At 31.7% G+C, this 20,448-nt stretch overlaps 2 protein-coding genes across 6 annotated transcripts in view; one reads left to right on the forward strand and one right to left on the reverse strand.

Annotated features, from left to right (window-relative positions):
* The window catches only part of LOC143062766 (amino acid transporter heavy chain SLC3A1-like), a 387,949-nt gene that overhangs the window by 57,143 nt on the left and 310,358 nt on the right, over positions 1–20,448 (reverse strand). The window lies entirely within an intron of this gene.
* The window catches only part of LOC143062761 (cadherin-23-like), a 47,710-nt gene continuing 32,843 nt past the window's right edge, over positions 5,582–20,448 (forward strand). For 3 of the 5 annotated variants that reach the window (XM_076234537.1, XM_076234533.1, XM_076234536.1), the window contains exons 1-11: positions 5,582–5,696; positions 6,882–6,941; positions 7,574–7,800; positions 9,782–9,836; positions 10,385–10,464; positions 10,960–12,943; positions 13,293–13,364; positions 15,298–16,490; positions 17,626–17,727; positions 18,538–18,648; positions 19,086–19,185. In XM_076234537.1, the coding sequence (XP_076090652.1) occupies positions 15,408–16,490; positions 17,626–17,727; positions 18,538–18,648; positions 19,086–19,185 (1,396 nt within the window). In that variant the 5' untranslated portion in view covers positions 5,582–5,696; positions 6,882–6,941; positions 7,574–7,800; ... (3 more) ...; positions 13,293–13,364; positions 15,298–15,407. The remainder of the gene's footprint in view (positions 5,697–6,881; positions 6,942–7,573; positions 7,801–9,781; positions 9,837–10,384; positions 10,465–10,959; positions 12,944–13,292; positions 13,365–15,297; positions 16,491–17,625; positions 17,728–18,537; positions 18,649–19,085; positions 19,186–20,448) is intronic. The other 2 variants (XM_076234534.1, XM_076234535.1) reach the window with 2 other exon arrangements.

Consider the following 20,448-nt stretch of genomic DNA (forward strand, 5'->3'; position numbering starts at 1 on the left):
CCTCTGTATCCGCCACAGATCTATATGCAATAGATCATATTTCATTCCGTAAAAATCGTATTTATGTTTATATTTAGTAAAGCCATCCTGTCAGATACTTCCTTAGTTAAGGATTATGAAATCTGACAGGTACCATATATATAACACCTTAAAAAGTTTATATCGTATATGATTATGTCAATAAGCATACTCTTAAGCTTTATGTCAAAACAAATATTTTTCTCTCGGGTTCTTCAATATTAATTCAATGTCGGAGAACACTTGGGTTGCTAGTAACTACTGCATGTACATTATGACGCCTACGCAGACGTCACCCTAAATATTAATTCTTTTTATCGCAAAGGGCCAATTATTCAAAATGTATATCCAAAAAGTTTCTGCAAGAGTTACTTTTTCCTTTATGTCTTAATCGATAACTTAATTCCATGTTCCCTCTATCAAAATAAATCGATTTTAGTACAGACGGTTAGGTACTATAATTTTGTTATTGATAATAGAAACATAATCAAATAATTGAATGCCTTTAAGTTGAAAACACGTTATTCTAAAAACTGTAAAAAAAAAAGATCATTCTTGTAAAATTATCTTTACTCGTAATTTATTTTAGGCTTTTCAAAAGTTTCATGTTTGGAATATTATTTAAGTTTCCCATTAAAGTTTAAACAAAGAACAATAAATTAGTCATAAAACTGACGTTAAATATATAAGTATCTATTAAAGTAATAATATCTCATTATCACGCACAAAGTCATATCATTCAGGTTAATGAATGATTTGTATTGTTCCGCAAATTGAATATCATAAGAAAGAAACTTTTACTCTAGAGAAGGGGACAATTAAATCCTTTATGAAAAATTCAGTTAATTGAATGCTCTATATAAACTTATTTAAGTCTTAGATGCATGATTTTTTATTAGTTTTTAGAGACTTTGAACTATCTGTCAGTTAACGGCGAGTACTCTCAGATCTGTATCTAGTGTATCTAGTGTCTTTTTATTGTTGGGATGTACAAGTACCCGTCCACGTCCACTTGTATTTTTGTCCATCTGATGAGCCTTTTTCAACTAATTTTTATAGTTCGTTCTTATGTTGTAACTGTTATACCACTGTTCCAGGTTAGGGGAGTGTTGGTATCCCGCTAACATGTTTAACCCCGCCACATTCGGTGTATATGTGCCAGTCCCAAGTCAGGAAACTGTAATTCAGTGGTTGTCGTTTGTTTATGTGTTACACATTAGTTTTTCGTTCAATTTTTGTACATATTTTAGGCCGTTAGTTTTCTCATTTGAATTGATTTACAATGTCATTTCGGGGCCTTTTATAGCTGACTGTGCGGTATGGGCTTTGTTCATTGTTGAAGGCCGTACGGTGACCTATAGTTGTTAATTTCTGTGTTATTTTGGTCTCTTGTGGAGAGTTGTCTCATTGGCAATCATATCACATCTTCTTTTTTATATACAGAAACTGATGTTTTTTAATGTCATATGAAACGACTTTCTGGTGATTACATTATTAAGGAAATAATTGAGCTCTCCGAAATTATTTTGTGTCGAAATTTACCGATTTTGAAGGCTATAAGACAATCGTCACAGAATCACGGAGCAAGTGAAAATCAAGAGAGTTGATAGCACGATATTTATTTGTTTTTTTCTCTAATATTTTCCATACGTCCCCATCATTTCATTAAATTTTGTCATAACATAATTTGGTGTATTGAAATTTATTTCAGAACCGATTAATACTTCTTTTTACCATTTGTTTCACCACGTAATTTGCGCTTCATGTGCGGTTGTCAAATTTGTTACGAGAGTCATGGTTAAAGTCACTGCATACTGGAAATCGTCGAAAAATAGAAAACGAGAAGATATCTATCTAATAGCAATACATTTATATAATTTAATAAAATAAGAGTCAATGTGCAAGTGCTGTATAGTAAAATTTAGCCTTACCAAATGCAAGTATATAAAACAAAATTCAATTTGAAGTATCATTAGAGTTTAAATTGAGTTATCTAACTCAAGCATGTTATAAATGTCAGTCATGCGATAGATTACAAAGTCTGTAATAACGTCTTAAATCTTTTTATACTTGTTTACTTATATACTTCAGAATATATCTTACATACATAAGCAAACAAGATACTTCTTAAATGATCATCGCGATCACTTAAATCAAAGACATCAATCAAAGATTTCTGACCAAAATTGACCTGCATATCATATATTGTGACAACAGTTTAACACTATTAAATATTTTAAAAATATTCAAATGCTTTTAGTAGTATGCGAGGCTTTCATTGTCTGTAACTAATCTAATATACCTTTCTGATAACCGTAGCGTGATCAAACATAAACTCATCATAGATACCAGGATGAGTTCTTTTTAGAGGAAGATACTATACTAACTAGGCGGTGGCTTGGGTTCAAGAATTCGAAGTTGAATATGTATTCATGCCAAATCCTGCTTTTAAGGAGTTAGTCTCATTTCACATACTTTGTTTCCGTTGAACTTCTAACGATAAATTTAAACTAACTCTTCGAAAATAGAATTTGGATTTTTTTCAATTGTGAAAAATCGTCGTTACAGTTATATGTTGTACAAAATGAAGGTCTAAAATAATGTTAACCACTCCTCATCCGAATAATTAAAACTAATTAAGGAGATGGGTGAAACAATTATCCAACAGTGTGCAAATGGCGTCAAAGTTAGCAACTATAACTGCGCCAGAGGTTGACGGTTCCTATGATTTTTTTAAATGAATCTCCGATTAAAGAACTGCTCATGTAAAACCTGTTTTTTTTTAAAGATTAATATTATTTATTATGTTAATCAATACATCTAAAAAAGAAGATGTGGTATTATCGCCTATAAGACAACCCTCCACAAGAGACCAAATGACACAGAAATTGATAAATATAGGATTATTTATGTATAAAAGAGGGCGGGAAAAAAATATGTAACACATCAACAAACGACAACCACTGAATTACAGGCTCCTGACTATGGACTGGCACATTCATACAGAATGTGGCGGGGTTAAACATGTTAGCGCGATCGCAACCCTCCCCTTAACATAAACATATGTTTGACGAAGACATGGGTAGATACATTTTGAACGATCTAAAATACGATAACAAATTTTAGATATGTAGATATATGTTTTTATGCTTTAAAAATAAATTGGAATTTATTGTTAATTTGCTGCAAAGATTTGTTTTAATGAATTTATTACACATGCGTCACATGATTTGTGTTCCTCAAATATATAACACGCAATTATATACGAAGTAACCTTAGAGCAGTGAGGTCCATGGTGATCTGAGCAATGGTCTATAAACCAAATCACAAGAATTCATTGTACATAAAGTTATCCCAAAATTGTGTGCAGGCATAAATTATATGTGTTCTTGGCACGTTACAAAGTTTAATCACAGCTTATTATAGAGTTGAATGTAATTAATTCTCACTGAATGTTTGTCAAAAGATCCGTAATTAAAAAATGTGTTTTCGGTACAAATGACGTATCCTCAAATTCAGTTAAAGTCATAAGAAACCTCAAATCAAAAAAAAATAATGCATATGTTTTTTTATAACTCAATGAATAGTTTTCATTATAAAAGGAGTAGGTCCGGTAAGGACCGATTTTGGCCTCAAATTTCAGGTTCATCTGACGAAAGATTTTGACCACTTTTTAAACACTTAAGTGTCTATTTTATTTGAATTAATTAGTTTATGTGAAAGATTTTAACAGATTTAGTCATTAAAAACGATCCGATACAAGCTCAAATATGAAAAATCTACCTAGTATGCCGAAAAATGTCACTTTTCAGATGGTTTTTGGTAAAAATGAAAGTGGCCGCATCCGTGTTCATCCTCAACCTTTATATATGTTATGTATTATCTTAAAATACAACTTACATTTCAATATTAAAGATGAACACGAATGCCACTTTCGTTTTACACGAAAACCGTCTAAAATTTAACTAAAATACTAGAATTATAAGGATTTCAGTAATTTAGCATGACTTAATGGTGCTAGTACCGGATATATGTGCATCGTATTGTCAAAAACAGCCCATATTTATGTAGCAGAAGCATTCTACTGTCCAATAAATAACTAAAGGTTTACATTTCAACAATTTTGTAAAACTGCTATATTTTGGGGCCAAAAATGGGTCTTACTGAACCTACTCCTTTATGTACATATACTTTTTTCTGAAGAAAATTCCTTAATTTGTTCATATTTAGAAGAAGTTTACTTTATTTTAATTGCTTCCTGGAAGGAAGCAATTCCCCGACATATTTTCCGTATGCAAAGTGACCTCAGTGTGACCCATCTCGTAAAAATCCGGTGATCGCAAGACGCATGGATGTCCTTATAATAAACTATTATCTGACTGTACATAGTAAACACGTGCTCAATATCCATGCTTTTTTGTTGATTGTTGACAAACAGGTGACAATCTTTAAACTTCGGCTTCAAAACACTAACTTTAATTACCTGCCATTGTTTCACAACAACACTGACCGATTGAAAAAAAATTGACGATTATACGAAATTTATGCGAAAAAAAGGATAAACTGATCGTGCACAGAAGACTAAGTTTATGATGTTTGTATGCATTTGTCCAAGAATTGGAATAACATTATTTTTCACTGGTCACTCGTTTCATATGACTTTAAAGGTACGATGTTGACTACAAATGGTTAACTATATGTTTAAAACGTATATATATTGTTTTTTTTTTACTTGAATATGGCAACTTATTCTATACAGCTTTTAAAACAGCTGTAGACTAATGGACGTAACAGACATATTGATGCTTACGACCAATCTCAAATGCATTATCTTAAGTTTATTACAACGTTTGTAAATGTTGAGCGATTAAGCGCTTGCTATTCAATATGGACAATTATCATACAACTGCTGTTGGTGTTCCACAAGATCATTAAGGTACCATTTACCAAACAATCCGTTTATCGGTATTGCATGATTTTATCAGAATATTAGTATTGCAATATATGACGTTTTTAAAATTATTAATGTCATGAACCAAATATTCAGTTGTCTTTGCATTCCCTTACTTGATAATTCCTCTGGAGGACACTGACTGTAAGAAAGCACTATGTTATTTGAGGTATCAATTCCAATGTCTTCATCACATGCACAAGCCATGTTTTGCGACACAATTTAAATAATGCATTTCGGTTGTGTATTTGATAACTGAAGCAACACTAAAGGGAGAAACTCCTTCAGGCAGACTGTTTTAGCTAAAAAAAAAAAAAAACACGACAAAGGTGTTGAACGTTTTATAATCGGTATCATCGTTATCACATTCGTGGATGGTTTCAAGTGGTAGTAAACAGTGGACATGAGCCCCCAAAATCGAATTTTTATTTTATTTAACACGATATTACCATCAAGAATGTGTTTGTCTCTTTCGTAATTCTTTAAAGTTCCTTAACTCAAATCTAATATCCGACTCCGATATTGTTTATTTTATATGTAACTTACAAAAACATCACCCGTGTATTTCTTTATATAAATAGATTGCTAGAATTATCTACTTCTTTTCTTTATTTACATGTGCCTTTAAGACAAGGAATGAAATATTGAGTTCAAGAGGATCGTTCACGAAATATTACTCCATCACGGAAAGCATACGATTTTTACATCTATTTGTATGATTCAGCAGGTATGTAACCTTAACGGTCACTAAACCTATTTTTTTTTTAAATTAGTGAAAAGATGCATGCATGCAGTTAGAATCCGTGAAGCTGGTTTATATAACTTTCATGCGGGGTAATAAATCACTGGAATGATACCTAAGTGTTTGATTGAATATGCACTGAGCTTAAATTTCAGCTATCGGTCGCGGTGGTCCCACAATAGCGTGCTCACATCTATTGCGTGATTCTTAATCAAGTTAATGTGTTGTAGAGCGAATTGTTATCATGTTGCAGTGTAGCACGTTGAAAATAAGCTACTTAAGTTAGGATTTGTTCCGAACGGACGAATTTACTACATGTCATTCGGTAAATAACTATTACGATCGGATATGTTAACTTATTGAAGGCCGTATGGTGACCTATAGTTGTTAATTTCTGTGTCATTTTGGTTTCTTGTGGAGAGTTGTCTCATTGGCAATCATACCGCATCTTCTTTTTTTTTTATATTAAGTGGTTTTATGCATACGGGCCCTGATATTAAATACATAATCCTAAGATATTCCTACGGCTTTAACATTCTATCAACCTGAATATATATATATATATATATATTATATATATATATATATATATATATATATATATATATATATATATATATATATATATATATATATATATATATATATATATATATATATATATATTATATATATATATATATATATATATACTAAACATCCACCGATCAATCAATAAATTAACTTTGAAATGCCAATGTATGAACAAAAATATGCATTAAGATTGTTAAAAAAACCTATGAAAAAGACAACTGAAAACGAAAATGAACACACTCTTGATATTATTTTTATGTATCTATTTTTAATTAAAAAAACGCTCCGCATGTCCAAAAATTATGAAGTGTTATTTCTTCATAATTCTTTTCAATGAAATGATATTCAAGTTATAGTTTAGAATAAAACACTAATTGTATGTATGAAAAAAATCCTTTGTGGTCCTGAATTTGTCAAACCATCTTGACGAACAAAGTATACGGGGAGGGGGAAGGGGCTTTACAATTTAGGCCTACAGTTGTTCTTCTTTAATACAGTTCTATTTTGTTATTGGGATCATTCTATTACTCTTAAGTAACATTGATACCTTTGTATTATTTCAATTGCTAATCTTTGTCATTTTAATCTACTTTGCAGAAGCTGTTTAGAGTAGTTTTGTAATTATAAAAAACAGATTTAAAAAGTAGAAGATTTCTTGTAAGTATTAACACATTTTTAGGTAAGTATAGGCATAGCAATTATAACATTTTGTTTTCAGGTTAAGAGGTAAGATAGCTTCATTGTACTAACATTGTCTGTTAAATATTTACTTATATATCAATTCACAGTGTGCAGTATGCAGTGCATGACAGGATGCATAGTTTGTGTAATTGTAAACTCGTTACAAAGTACACACCCTATTACCAGATATCGCTACAAAGTACACACCCTATTACCAGATATCGCTACAAAGTACACACCCTATTACCAGATATCGCTACAAAGTACACACCCTATTACCAGATATCGCTACTGCCGATTCAACACAAATTAATGTCTGCTATATGCGATTTTAAAATTCCTTGTATAACAATTTAAAAATGGGGAACAAAATCTACTGTTCACCATTAAATTATGTTGAAAAATAATTGGGACAAAAGTCATATAATTTCAGCCAAAATGATAACCGGTAATAGGAGTGAGCTACTGAGTTGTTATATTTTGCAAATAGAAATAACAATTTTGCAGAAAACATGCTTCGCCTATAACATATGCATTAGAAAGCCTTTTATTCTATATTTTATTCAATTCTTTTTCAAAAATAGAAAAAAAAAGTCTTTTTATTTCAGGACTGGGGTCTGATTAGTTTCCATCATAAATGACTGGTTTCTACATATACCTGAATTGCACGACAATAGAAGTGGACCAATAAAGGCATGAATGGGTATTCTACTCCATTTCAAAATTGCTGAAAATGCTTGAAGAAAGCATGACAGCATTACAAATGCAGTGAGTGCATTTGCAAGACTGTTGGTTAACAACAATAGATCCAATAACTCAAACAATTACCTTGAAGGTAGGATGTTTTTACTTTCAACTGTGTACACTGTACCCTTGTTGTGTTAACCTATCGCTACACCAACGGGTTGGATCTTAAAATGTATTTGCGGACTAGTTACTCATTTCTGATTCAATCATTTATCTGATAATTTCACATGGTTATAGATTATCAGTTGATATGTAAAATAACTTTGATCTTCGACCATATTTTAAAGTTGTTCAAATCAGTAACAAAACAAAGACTATGTTTGTGCTTCTGAACTTGCAGTCATCAGTTACACTCAAACTTTTCAAAACGATAGATGTATAGATATACGAAGACAAAAGAAACTTACATGATATGAAAAAGGGGGGTATAAACTTCAAAAGAAGGCCGATTTAGTGTCATATGCAATCGTTTTATTTTACAATGTTTTGATTACAAAGCTTACACTATAAATCATGATCAATCACGAAACATTGACAACAGATCATACCCCAAAGACTTCCACTGTATCCGCCGTACTTAAATAAACGGGATTCATCATAGAAATAAAAGATCTATTATAGCACACAGACAATCTTGCTAAGTGTTGATAAAGTACGGTTGTGATTTGAGGAACACACAATCAGGAAAACATCTACAGGTTACTCATAATATGTCTATTGGACAATATCACTTAAGAATTGAATGCTTCTTTTTGTAACTTCATTTGGGTGTAAAAGCGTTGACCGAAGTACATTTTGTATGAAGCGCGGTCAACGCTTTTACACCCCTATGAAGTTACAATAAGAAGCATTCAATACTTATAATTACATTTTTTAGCTATGATCATGAAAACACGAATTTTATATTTTTTTTTATTGAATTCACCTGTGCACTTTATTGAGGGACCACGTGTTATTATGAATGATAAGTTTTATTGAGTGATGTAATTGCTTAAGGAATAACACGTGAGGTGCAGTTAGCCAATCAGAATAAAGTATTATAATGAAACATACATCAAATGTAATTATTACAGAGAGCCGTGGTGTAGTGGTTAGTGCATCGGACTACTAACACAAAGGTTCCTGGTTCGATTCTCGCCTGGGATGAAAATTTCAGGGACTGAATTTTCGGCTCTCCCTTGACACCATTTGCGAGTATGGTCTTGGGGAAACGATGATAGTTCGTCGGAAGGGGACGATAAATGGCTGACCTGTGTTAAGAGAGAGCCATATCTCTTGCACGTTAAAAACACCCTTGTAGATTTCGATAAAGAGCAGGCTAATGCCGCTACAAGGCAGCACTCGCACCCGCAAAGTGAAAGGGGATTAATATAAGTTTCAACACTTGTTTCCCAATCCACTATAGAATGAAATTCAAAACAGTGTGGCTGTGGCCATTGATTGACACATTAAATTCATCCATTGACTGGGACAATTTACGTGATCGTTTGTCTGTAACGACCACTGTTCACGACGTACCTACGATAGACATTTAAACTGTGGGGTCGCCAAAGGTTTCTTAACGCCTTTAATTATAAAATAATTCGAAAAATTAATCAGGAATAACCTTTATGTTTTGATTTATATAATTGATATAAATCAAAACATCGTGTTATTTCTGATTAATTTTTCGAATTACTTTATTAAGGTGTTGAGAACCTTTGGTGACCCCATAGTTTAAGTATCTTTAAAAAGTACATAGTGAGCAGTGGTCGTTTCATACAAACGTTCACCTAAATTGTCCCAGTCAATGGATGAATTTAATGTGTCAATCAATGGCCACAGCCACACTGTTTTGAATTTCATTCTAAATAAATATGTTTAAACTAATGTAATTATTGTAAAAAAAAGAAACAAATCCACATATTTAGACAGTGCACAGTTACGAGAAAGCAAAGGGAGACAAACATAAAACATTGGTTTACAGCTATACTTTTCAACAAGCATGGTTTGAATATCATAAAATTCTTTATTACTATTAGTTACTCTGTTATGCTATTCCAATGAATTCAGTATTGCATCTTTTGCAGAATGTATAGAGGATGTTTAAATAGAAAAAAAGATTTAAAAAGTAGAAGACTTCTTGTAAGTATAAATCATTTGACGCGAGGTAAGTATAAAAACATAACAATTATAACCATATTTCAGTCCTGAGGTAAGTTCGCTCTGAACGCTTTCTAGTAATAACTTGTCTGCAGAATACATGTATTATGCAAACTAATGCAATGCATTCATTGTGCTGTACATTTAGAGTTAATGTTAATAAGAGTAAATAGCGAAAATAATTTTATACCTATTATTCCCTTCAGAAATGTGACGTTTGCATCTTTTTCATATCTTTGTTATATCTGTTTGTGATTCTTATCACTAAGAATTGAATTAATTTTAAAATGTACAGTACTATGATGTAGTGGGAGGGTAGTATAATTTGTGTCATATTGAAAACTGTATTAACAGTAATTATTCTTTATTTTCATCAAATAGTTAAAAAAAAAAACAAACAAAAAAATCAATTTGCACAAAATATACTTCTCTTACACTAACTAGACTAAAAATCTTTCCGTTTTATTAAATTTGATAAAAGTTTTTTTCGCCAATAAAAAATAAAATAAAATATATATATTTCTTTTCAGTACTGGACCAGTTTAAATTCCCATACAGAAGATCAGCTGTCGCTAACATCTGAAATGCATTTCAACAGTCGTTTACGGAGGTATAATAAATATATATATAACTCGAAACTCGAGTTTGTACACCATTTTCTTATTAAATTATATCCCTACGAGTTACAACCATGTCTGCTTTGCGCATGCTTCGTGCTCATACTACGCGAAACAGTTTTTATTCTTATACATCCATCAGCAGAAACGTATTAGCAAAGTTAGATCATATCGACATTTAGATAATAATGGGAAAATGCATATCTCTAACCTATTTTCATCACTGATAGAATACTTTTCAAAGTAGATCAAAGAACTGAAAATATGCAAGCATGTAGTAGCAGTAGTAAACAGTAATTTCCACATTGATAACCGCTTATATTACGTCTTTTCTGCTATCTCTATTGTTTTCAATCGGACACAAGTTCGAAACAAAAAAACTGGTTATATCTTATAAAGAGAATTCCAAACTCAAAACAATGGAAGGGATCAAGTAAATGGCGGGAATGTAACGTTTATAATAAAAAGTTTCTTCTTCTTTTTTGTAGAAATTGTACTGAAGTAATTCTTGTAAAAAGCGTGAGTAGACTAGAATCATTGTAAGGAGACTTAAAGGAGTTCGGTAAGTAAATTCAATTGAACAGGTAGGTATGGATGCTTGAATTTTTCCTTTTATTTCAGATATGGGTAAGTTTTGATCGCTTTCTTGTACTAACATTGTCTGCTTATAACACTAGTATAATGGAATGCAATTTATTATTATAAAGTTAAATATGAAGGAAGGCATGCACATTACGAAATTTGAAATTTAAAAGCGTTTTGTTAAGTTATGGAATATCACATGCAACTATCTAAATGAGTACAGTAATGTTATTTTTTTCATGGGCATATCAGTTCTAAATAAATGGCATACTTTGATGAAGGACATATATTTGTAAATTTATCCTTACTGGCGGAATTACAGGTTGATGGAAGATATCTTTTTAAAATGTGCAAACTTTAATTCATCAGCAAGGAATGCATATTTTGTGTATGTTTATCTTTGAAAACTAAATAGATGGATATACAAACATATAACTTAATAGTCATTTTACCAATTACGGATTTGATTTTGTAATTACACACTTTAAGATAGTTTGTGTCCCTTTGACAATTGCATTGACAACTGGTTCTAGATTTGACAAAAATATTTTACTTTCCATGCAAAGCAAAGGTTTTGATCTTAACAAAAGAAAACATACAATATGCACAGAAAAATTTCGGTTGATCGCTAGCTGTTAATAAAATTTAAGTTCTTCCTAATGAAAGCATCTTAAATTACAGGGTTAATTGTGGAACTGGCAAATAGGCTATTGATAGATATATCTTTTAATTTTATTTTTTTCTTATCTTTTGTTTGTTTTTAATAATTCAGCACAAAATATGCAATCCCTATTGGCACTAATCATGCGAAAACCTCTTTGTTTGATAGGTTAAATTCAACAAAGAGGTTTCTACCAAATTAACAACTACAAATGGGAACTTTAAATTAAATTAAATTCAAATCATTTATTTTTTTTAACTTAGTTTACAGATAATTTTCAGAAATTGAGTTAATTCTTTTGTCAAACTTAGAATAAAGTTCACATTTTTTATATAACACCCATATTACCTTGTACTGACATTTCTTTTCAGGTTGACGCAAATTCTAAAATTATATCTACATAATGATATTGATGAGTTAAAAGCCATATCAAAATAAAATCGTTCCGAGCCATTTTTATTCTTTGACATCCTTTTAACTAAAAATATACCATCCAATAATCCGATGGTTCAACATTGAACTAGACCAGGGGTTGAAGTCATAAAACTTTGCTCAGTGCTCGGAGCACAAAAATCATGCTCGAAACACAAAATCCAATATTTTGATTGGTTGATTCTTGAGTCTGAGTACAAAAATCGTGCTCGAAAGTTTTATGACCGCAAGGTCATGTGAAGAGTTTTGTTTAGGTCAGAAATATAACGCACAGTTTGAGACCATTCGACACCATTCGTTCCTTGACACGCATCAATTTATAAATTTAATATACGGTCCTCTTTATCTTTCGGAACACGCGGAGACAAGTTATCATCCAAAAATGTTTAGATTTTTCTGATAAGCACTAAAACAAGCTATGATGACAAACTGAATTGTCACAAATTTGTTCGTGCTACCGGAATGGGTTTGTCCTCATCACGTGGTAAAACAATAAATGGCTTATGAATTTGTCATTTGATCATGTATTGTTTCAGATACTACAACAGAGGAACCGACGACTACCGAAATCGAAACAACAACTACAGCACAAGTACCAACTACAGTACAACCATCACAATGCCTTGATAATGTTGAGGGCGTCAATAGAACAGACGCTACACTGGATGAAGAATGTGGTGCATACAGTGGAACCGCTAAATGTATAATACCAAACAGTGCCTGTACCAAAATTGACAGTACTTGGATATGCAGATGTTCACAGGGATATGCAAAAAAGAATGGATTGTGTACACAATGTGAGTTTGTTTGTTTGTCGTTTTGTATTTAATTCATACGCATGTCTTGTCGATACACAAACAATTATTGAGCTGTTTGATAATAAATGAAATAATAACACACCCGTCAGATATTCCTTAAAGCATTCTAGTCATATCAAGCAACACTGCACCTTAGGTGTAATCTAGAAATTACCTTTAGTTTAGAATATTGGTAGAATTCATTGATGTTTGCATACAAGGCAAACCGTATTCAAAAGAGAGGCCATTTGATTCGGGACTATCCGTTTTGAATTCCATCGAAATTCAGTATTTTTGTGATTTTATATTTTTCCAAAACACAAACAAGAAACTCATCTTTATTTTACAGTACCGAGTGAACTATTTACATCAAAACAGTCATCGCTTAATCTTTTGGAAAGTAGCCAACCAGGTGATCAAGGTATGTTGTGAATTATTGAGTTTCAAATTCATAATTTTTTCCCTTGCTTCTGAAATCATTTGATTAAACAAAATTTTCAGGTTTCAAAATTTCAATAGTACATTAACAGTCTGCATAGTATGAACACAACAATATATATTAAGTAAGTAGAAGGTTTTGGAATTTAAATATTTTTGAAACACCTCTGCTTGTCATGATAACTATGTTGATTTAATTATTTATCAATACTTTGTTTTATTATGAGATTAATTGTAGTAGAACCCGCTGCATTATATGTAATTGTACCGCATACAATTTCCTAAATCCAATATTACACGTCGTCAAACTTGATTAAAGTTGCATTGTGCATTATAAAACGCTGTCTTTTAAATGCTCTGGCTGATTTGTCAAACTTCTTATATACAATATACAAATGTATATTTACAAATCAGCTTTTGAACTTTTAAAATATATTGACATCGGGCTTCACATTAGAAACATATATTGTCGGAATGCGCATCTTATGCAATGAAGTTGTTACCGTTTAATATAAGTAATATCACTGATTCGATAACAAAGATGATGAACTGTAAGACCATAAGGATATCACCAGCGCCCAGTACCTCGGGACATGGTAATGACATGACACGACAGCTTAGTTTTGTTTATATATTCTGTCAAAACTTTTGAATGATATGAAATAATGGAAATTTTCTCCATCAGTCATTGATCATTTATGATTTACAAATGTATGATCTGTTCATGATTTTCATGCACAACAGAAAACAATATTTAGATATCCCCTTACCCTGGAAGTGGCTAAAATGACAATTATAATCAATTGTTCAATCTATTTTCATTGGTCAAACTATGCTATTGAAGCTTTAATAAGAAGCAACATGAGTTTACTGATATTCTAGACTTGATAAATCGACATGGCATTTTTTCAGCTGTGCAGGCCTTACATGCCATGCGATTCCAATCAAATAAAAAAAGCTTCAAAGGAGAGTGGGACACAACGAACAGTTTGATAGAGCATACTTATTTCATGTTTATTATGGGTTTTGTTAATCAGATCATATACATAAGACCGCGAACATATTTTTGTCATGATAGAGACACATCCAAATGAAGAACTAATTTGCGATGACTTTTGTAACACTTGTGTTCGTATAGTGTCAATTCCTTACCTGAGTTTTGATCAGTTTTTTACTCTTTAGATGAAATCCTTATATCATCAATAAACACGTGACTGTGTAATGATATAAACGGTATCCATTTGAATGCATCATATGCATATTTCGACAATACATGTCTCTTAAGTGTTGCACGAGACCAACATATGTGTAACGCATTATTAGATATAGACAAACATCATTATGTGGGACAGCGGTTATGTTACTAATTCTACCAAAAATGTTTATTAAGCCTGTTCATGAATAAAAGTAGATAACTCGGTTTAAAAAAAAAACTTGTATGTAATTGAACATATACATTGCATATATAATTGTTTGAACATTAATGTAATGAAGACTGGATGATTCGATTTGGTAAGAAGCTCGAAAGACACATTACCAAAGACGAAAATAATTATATATATGATTTTATCTATTAGATATTTCATGTTATATTTCCTACCGAAGGTTGTTAATTTCTCTTGGTACCCCGGGTTCCTCCACCAGTGAAAAAAATAACCTCCACGAAATAGCACAATAGTACGGAAAGGTTTGATAAACATTAATCACTAATTTTATTGCAGTAAAAAACTTAAAATCCTGACACGGCCGGGATATAAACACGTAATCTCAATGTTGACAGTCAGGTGATTACTGTAGAATTCATAATTAGATCACCCGACCACCAAAGTCCCTAGTCATTTGGAAAACAACTATTTAAATCATAATATGATCAACTATAGGTCCTTTCTTAATAATTTCAATTTTATCTTTTTTAGTTACTAAAATAGATTTCACAGAGGTTCAAGGTCTATATAAAACAAAGCCTGTAGCTGAAATAATAGGACAAGATGCTGATGTTTTTAGAGTCCAAACTGTAAACACGGAGATGGTTACTATTGCATTGGACAAAGATTTGATGAAACCGAAGTATGAGATCTTTGTGGTAGTGTCTGTAACAGCTGATGGTATCGTGATACGAGATTTCAGACATATAACAATAACAGTAAACAAGGACAGTGTTATATGGAAAAAAATATTCATAATGGATGGAACATTGAAAGACAGTGTGGTTGGCCTGGTTTGCCAGTCGTGCTTATTATTTGAAAACATGACAAAAATAGATCGTGATAATATTATAACGGTACAAAACGATGGAGTCATCACAACATCAAAAACTATCAATCTAAATAGTATCCAAGGTCCCACAACAATAGCATATTCAACATATGTCGAAATTCAAAAACAATTTACTTTTGTTACCGTAGCTAATATAACAATTCATATCATACGTGCTGAGTTTGAATGTGAATTACCCGAAGATAGTGTTGCAAATACCGTTGTCGGCAACCTTGAATTAAATAATCCATTTTCAATTGATTCCGATTCTGAATTTCAAATAAGTGGATTGTCATTGACTCTTGGGTCTATCGTTTTAGATTATACCGGACAAATTAAAGTTATGAAAACACTCAAGATATCAATAAGTGACTATACATTTGACACTAAAATAATGATAAATGTGCAAGATGTTAATGATAAAAGCCCAACATTTATAGCCAAACCGTATAATTTTTTTACTTTAGAGTCGGCATACCCTGGGTTGATAGTCGGCGTTGTTTCGGCAACTGACCCCGATACGAAATCCGTTTTGACGTTTAGGATCAGTCCACCCGATAAATTAAAGATCAATAAATACGGTATCATAGCATTACAAAGTGGCTTTGACTCAAACACAACTAGTTACAACGCCACGGTTACAGTGACTGATGGGTTACATCCTGTAAGTGAAAATGTGACAGTTATAATACAACAGGCGACAACAAGAAATCTTGGTTATAAATTTGTAGGAAATATTTCCGAAAATGTAGAACCTCCAACCTTAGTACGGGATGTTTATATAAAAAATTACAAAAACTATGAGTTCACAGATAGATCAGCTGCTCTTGATTTCAGTATTGATTCTCTAACGGTAAGATTTAAAATTTATCACAATAGATATTATATTATAATAAAAGAACGTTTAAATAAAAGTCAGATAGAATTTTTTTCTTTTCTTTTTTTTTTGTAATTTTGAAACAAAAAAGTATTCAGATTAAAGAAAAAATACACAACAGAGATAAAGTTTCCTCTTTTTTAGGAGCATTTTTCTCCTTCAAATATGATACTTGATATAATCGTGGTTACCCTTCTATCGATAAGTGTCATGCAAAAAAATGACTAACATGTCCCCGTCTTAATGTTGGTGACCTTCTGCTGTTTTTTTTTCTATGGTCGGGTTGTTGTCTCTTTGGCACATTTTCCTTCTCAATTTTAATCAACAAAAGAAACGATACAAGGCATTGTAATAATGAAATTGAATGCACTGTTCGAATGTGAATATTTGGCCAATTGGCAGATTGACAATATTTGCAAAGCGTTTGGTTTTTTTTATCAAAACCAACAAGAAAAATGTTATTTCCAAAATCGCATTTTTCACTTCAAATTAAAAAAAATCGAACTTAGAACTTTTAATAAACTTCGAACTTAAACATGCAATGACATGGTTTGCTTAAAATCTACATGCTTTTGCAGTCATTTGAATACTCGATTCTCATCTTCGAAATGAAGTGCCTACTTTTATCATAATTTTACTCAAAATATATTTGACCCCTCTGTTGTTCAACACGGAATTTTCTCACTTTTCACTTTTGTCAGATTCTTTAAATCATATGCATTTGCTTTGCATTTCATTGGATAGTGTTACAGTTTCTCCTATTTATTGTATTTTATGATAAATTGGAGTTCAAGCTTATGTATCGTTACTTTTGTTGATTATAAAAAAAAAGAGGACGTGGTATGATTGCCAATGAGACAACTCTCCACCAGGAACCAACTGACACACACAATAACAACTATAGGTCACCGTACGGCCTTCAACAATGAGCAAATCCCATACCGCATAGTATACTATATCATTTAAGTAATAATTATCAGTTTATAGTCAGACATATCATTATTTTCTCATTTAAAAATCAATAATAGTTCATATAAAAATTGATATTAGTCTATTTCAGAATCATTAGAAAAACATTTGTTAAACCGAAATATGTTTGTTATTCTTTAAGGGAGTGGTTAAAAATGCAAGACGTTTCGACAGGGAAAAGGAAACAGAATTCAAATATACAATTTTAGCAAACGAGGAAAATAAACTGGAGTGTACATTAGTGGTAAGTAAATTCATTACAGACACGAGGGATCAGGGATGATATTGTGTACAACAGATACGCGTTTCTATTACGAATGAGTTATCCCTGACGTGTGAATTAAAAGAAGTTTAAAAGGAAGAATCGCCGTTTAGCTTCTAAACGAAAATAGCAGAAAAAGATAACGAGGAAAGAAAATCGAATTAATTATTGAAGTTTTGCTGAAAATTAAGGTTGACCCTAATGGGTTGTTTTAAAATGCAAGAAATCTAAACAATTTAAATGAAATTTATTTTAAGATTTACAAAATTCAGAAGAATAAACAGAATAACTTCATTTACTGTATCCTTTCATTTAATCTTGCATGTTAAACTATTCAGGTTATGAACATGTACGTCGCTTTATGTCAGTCTAAACAGTTTCAGTTGTTCTTAAACGAACCTTTAATGCTTTCATTGTACTGTGGATTCATTTATTTTAGTGGGTACCAATTTTCGTTGATTACGAGAAACTTGCATGTTCGTGAACATCTAATTTAGTGGTTTTGCCAAAGTCTGCATATAAGCCTATATGACATTTATTATTCGTTGAAAATCTAACTTCGTGGTTCACCTTTACCCAAGAAAGCAACGAAAATTGGTATCCAACGAATAACAATGAATTCACAGTATTTGTATGTTTTGTTTTACATTCCAACCGTTCGACAATATAAACTGTGCTACCACTTTGGATAAAGCAAAATCCTACACTTAAGATTTGAGATTTTATATATTTGTGACAATAATTTGTTTCTTCTTTAATAAATACATATATATGAATTCATGTTATTGACAGGTAATAGGAGAGATAACTATAACAGTGACAGATCAAAATGACGAGTCACCTGTATTTACCAGCCATTCTTATAATGCCACGGTCATGGAGAACGCCCTTGAAAAAGTGCTGGTGAGGAATGATATAGTTGATAAACGAGTTTTATGAAAACCAACTCTTTGTTTTATGTGACAGTCATACATGTGATAGGTTTAGTTAGCTATAAAACCAGGTTTAATCCTCATATTCTACAAACAGAAATGCCTGTACCAATCAGGAAAAAGGCAGTTGTTATCCATTCGTTTGATGTGATTGAGCTTTGTCAACAGCTATTGTCTTTGTCTTGAAAGTAATCACTGTTTGATATAGTGTGCAGCGATTGTATTTTAAAACAGTGAACATATCTTAACCTATCGAATTGCTATATGTCAAAGGTCGATATAAACTGACTCGATAAAACAGTCCCGGCAAAAATCTAGAAATCGTAGCACTTTGAAACGAATCGCAAACATAAGTATATAACAACTGAGAGTATATAATGAAATGTTTGAATTCCAACTATTTATTAGGTTGTTCCTGAAATATCGACGACTGATAAAGATTTGAATCCTACAGTAACATATAGCATTTCAAAATATACTAATATATTCAACATAGATTCATCAACTGGTAAGATATATCTTGTTACATATACTTGTCTTTATTTTGAAATCGTCAATTGAGAAATCATTGAGAAACATACACTGAACACTAATAACCTTATTAGAAAATAGTAGAAAACGGGTGAATGTAACACATTCCTGCTTAGTAAAAGAGAACAAATGAAAAATGTCACACATATTCGATGCATGTCAGTATTGTCACTCCCAAAAGTCCGGACTTGAGTACATTATAATTTTGAAACTAACACAATATCGTTGGTAAATTTCCTCTTTGGGCTCATTTTATTGACTTTGCTGAGATTTATTGTCACAATTGTCTAATATGTTACCGTATACAAAAACGAGATGATTCTAGTTTGACATGTTCACGACGATTCACGCACTACAGGTATTTTGTGTACTAATGACGGTCACTAAAACATGATGATTTTCAGTTAATTCGTACAAGGGAACTAGCTATGTTAGTTTAAATAGTTATCAAAGGTATCAGGATCATAATTAAGTACGCCAGACGCGCGTTTCGTCTACATAAGACGCATCAGTGACGCTCCAATCAAAATATTTATAAATCCATATAGAAGTACAAAGTTGAAGAGCATTGATGATCCAAAATTCCAAAAAGTTGTGCCAAATACGGCTAAGGTAATCTATGCCTGGGATAAGAAAATCCTTATTTTTTCAAAACATTGTAAAGGAGTAGGTCCGGTAAGGGCCAATTTCGGCCTCAATTTTCAAGTTCATCTAACGAAAGATTGTAGACTCTTTCTAAACACTTAAGTGTCTATTTCAATTGATTCAATTAGTTAATGGGGAAGATTTTAACTTAATAAGTCATTTAAAACGCCCCGATTCAAGTTTAAATATGAAAAATCTATCAAATATGCCAAAAATCGTCACTTTTCAGATGGTTTTTGTCACAAATGAAAGTGGCCGCATCCATGTTCATCCTCAACCTTTATATATATTATGTATTATCATCAAATACAACTTACAATTCAATATTATGAATGAACACGAATGCGGCCACTTTCATTTCAGACGGAAACCGTCTAAAATTTAACTAAATTGCTACAATTGTGAAGATTTCAGTAATTTAGCATGACTTAATGATGCTAGTACCCGATATATGTGCATTGTTTTGTCAAAAACAGCCCATATTTATGTAGCAGAAACATTCTACTTTGCAATAAATATCTAAACGATTACATTTTCACAATTTTCTAAAACTGCTATATTTTGAGGCCAAAAAGGGGTTTTACTGAACCTACTC

Source organism: Mytilus galloprovincialis, chromosome 2 (assembly GCF_965363235.1).
Source record: "Mytilus galloprovincialis chromosome 2, xbMytGall1.hap1.1, whole genome shotgun sequence".
NCBI classification, from domain to species: Eukaryota; Metazoa; Mollusca; class Bivalvia; order Mytilida; family Mytilidae; genus Mytilus; species Mytilus galloprovincialis.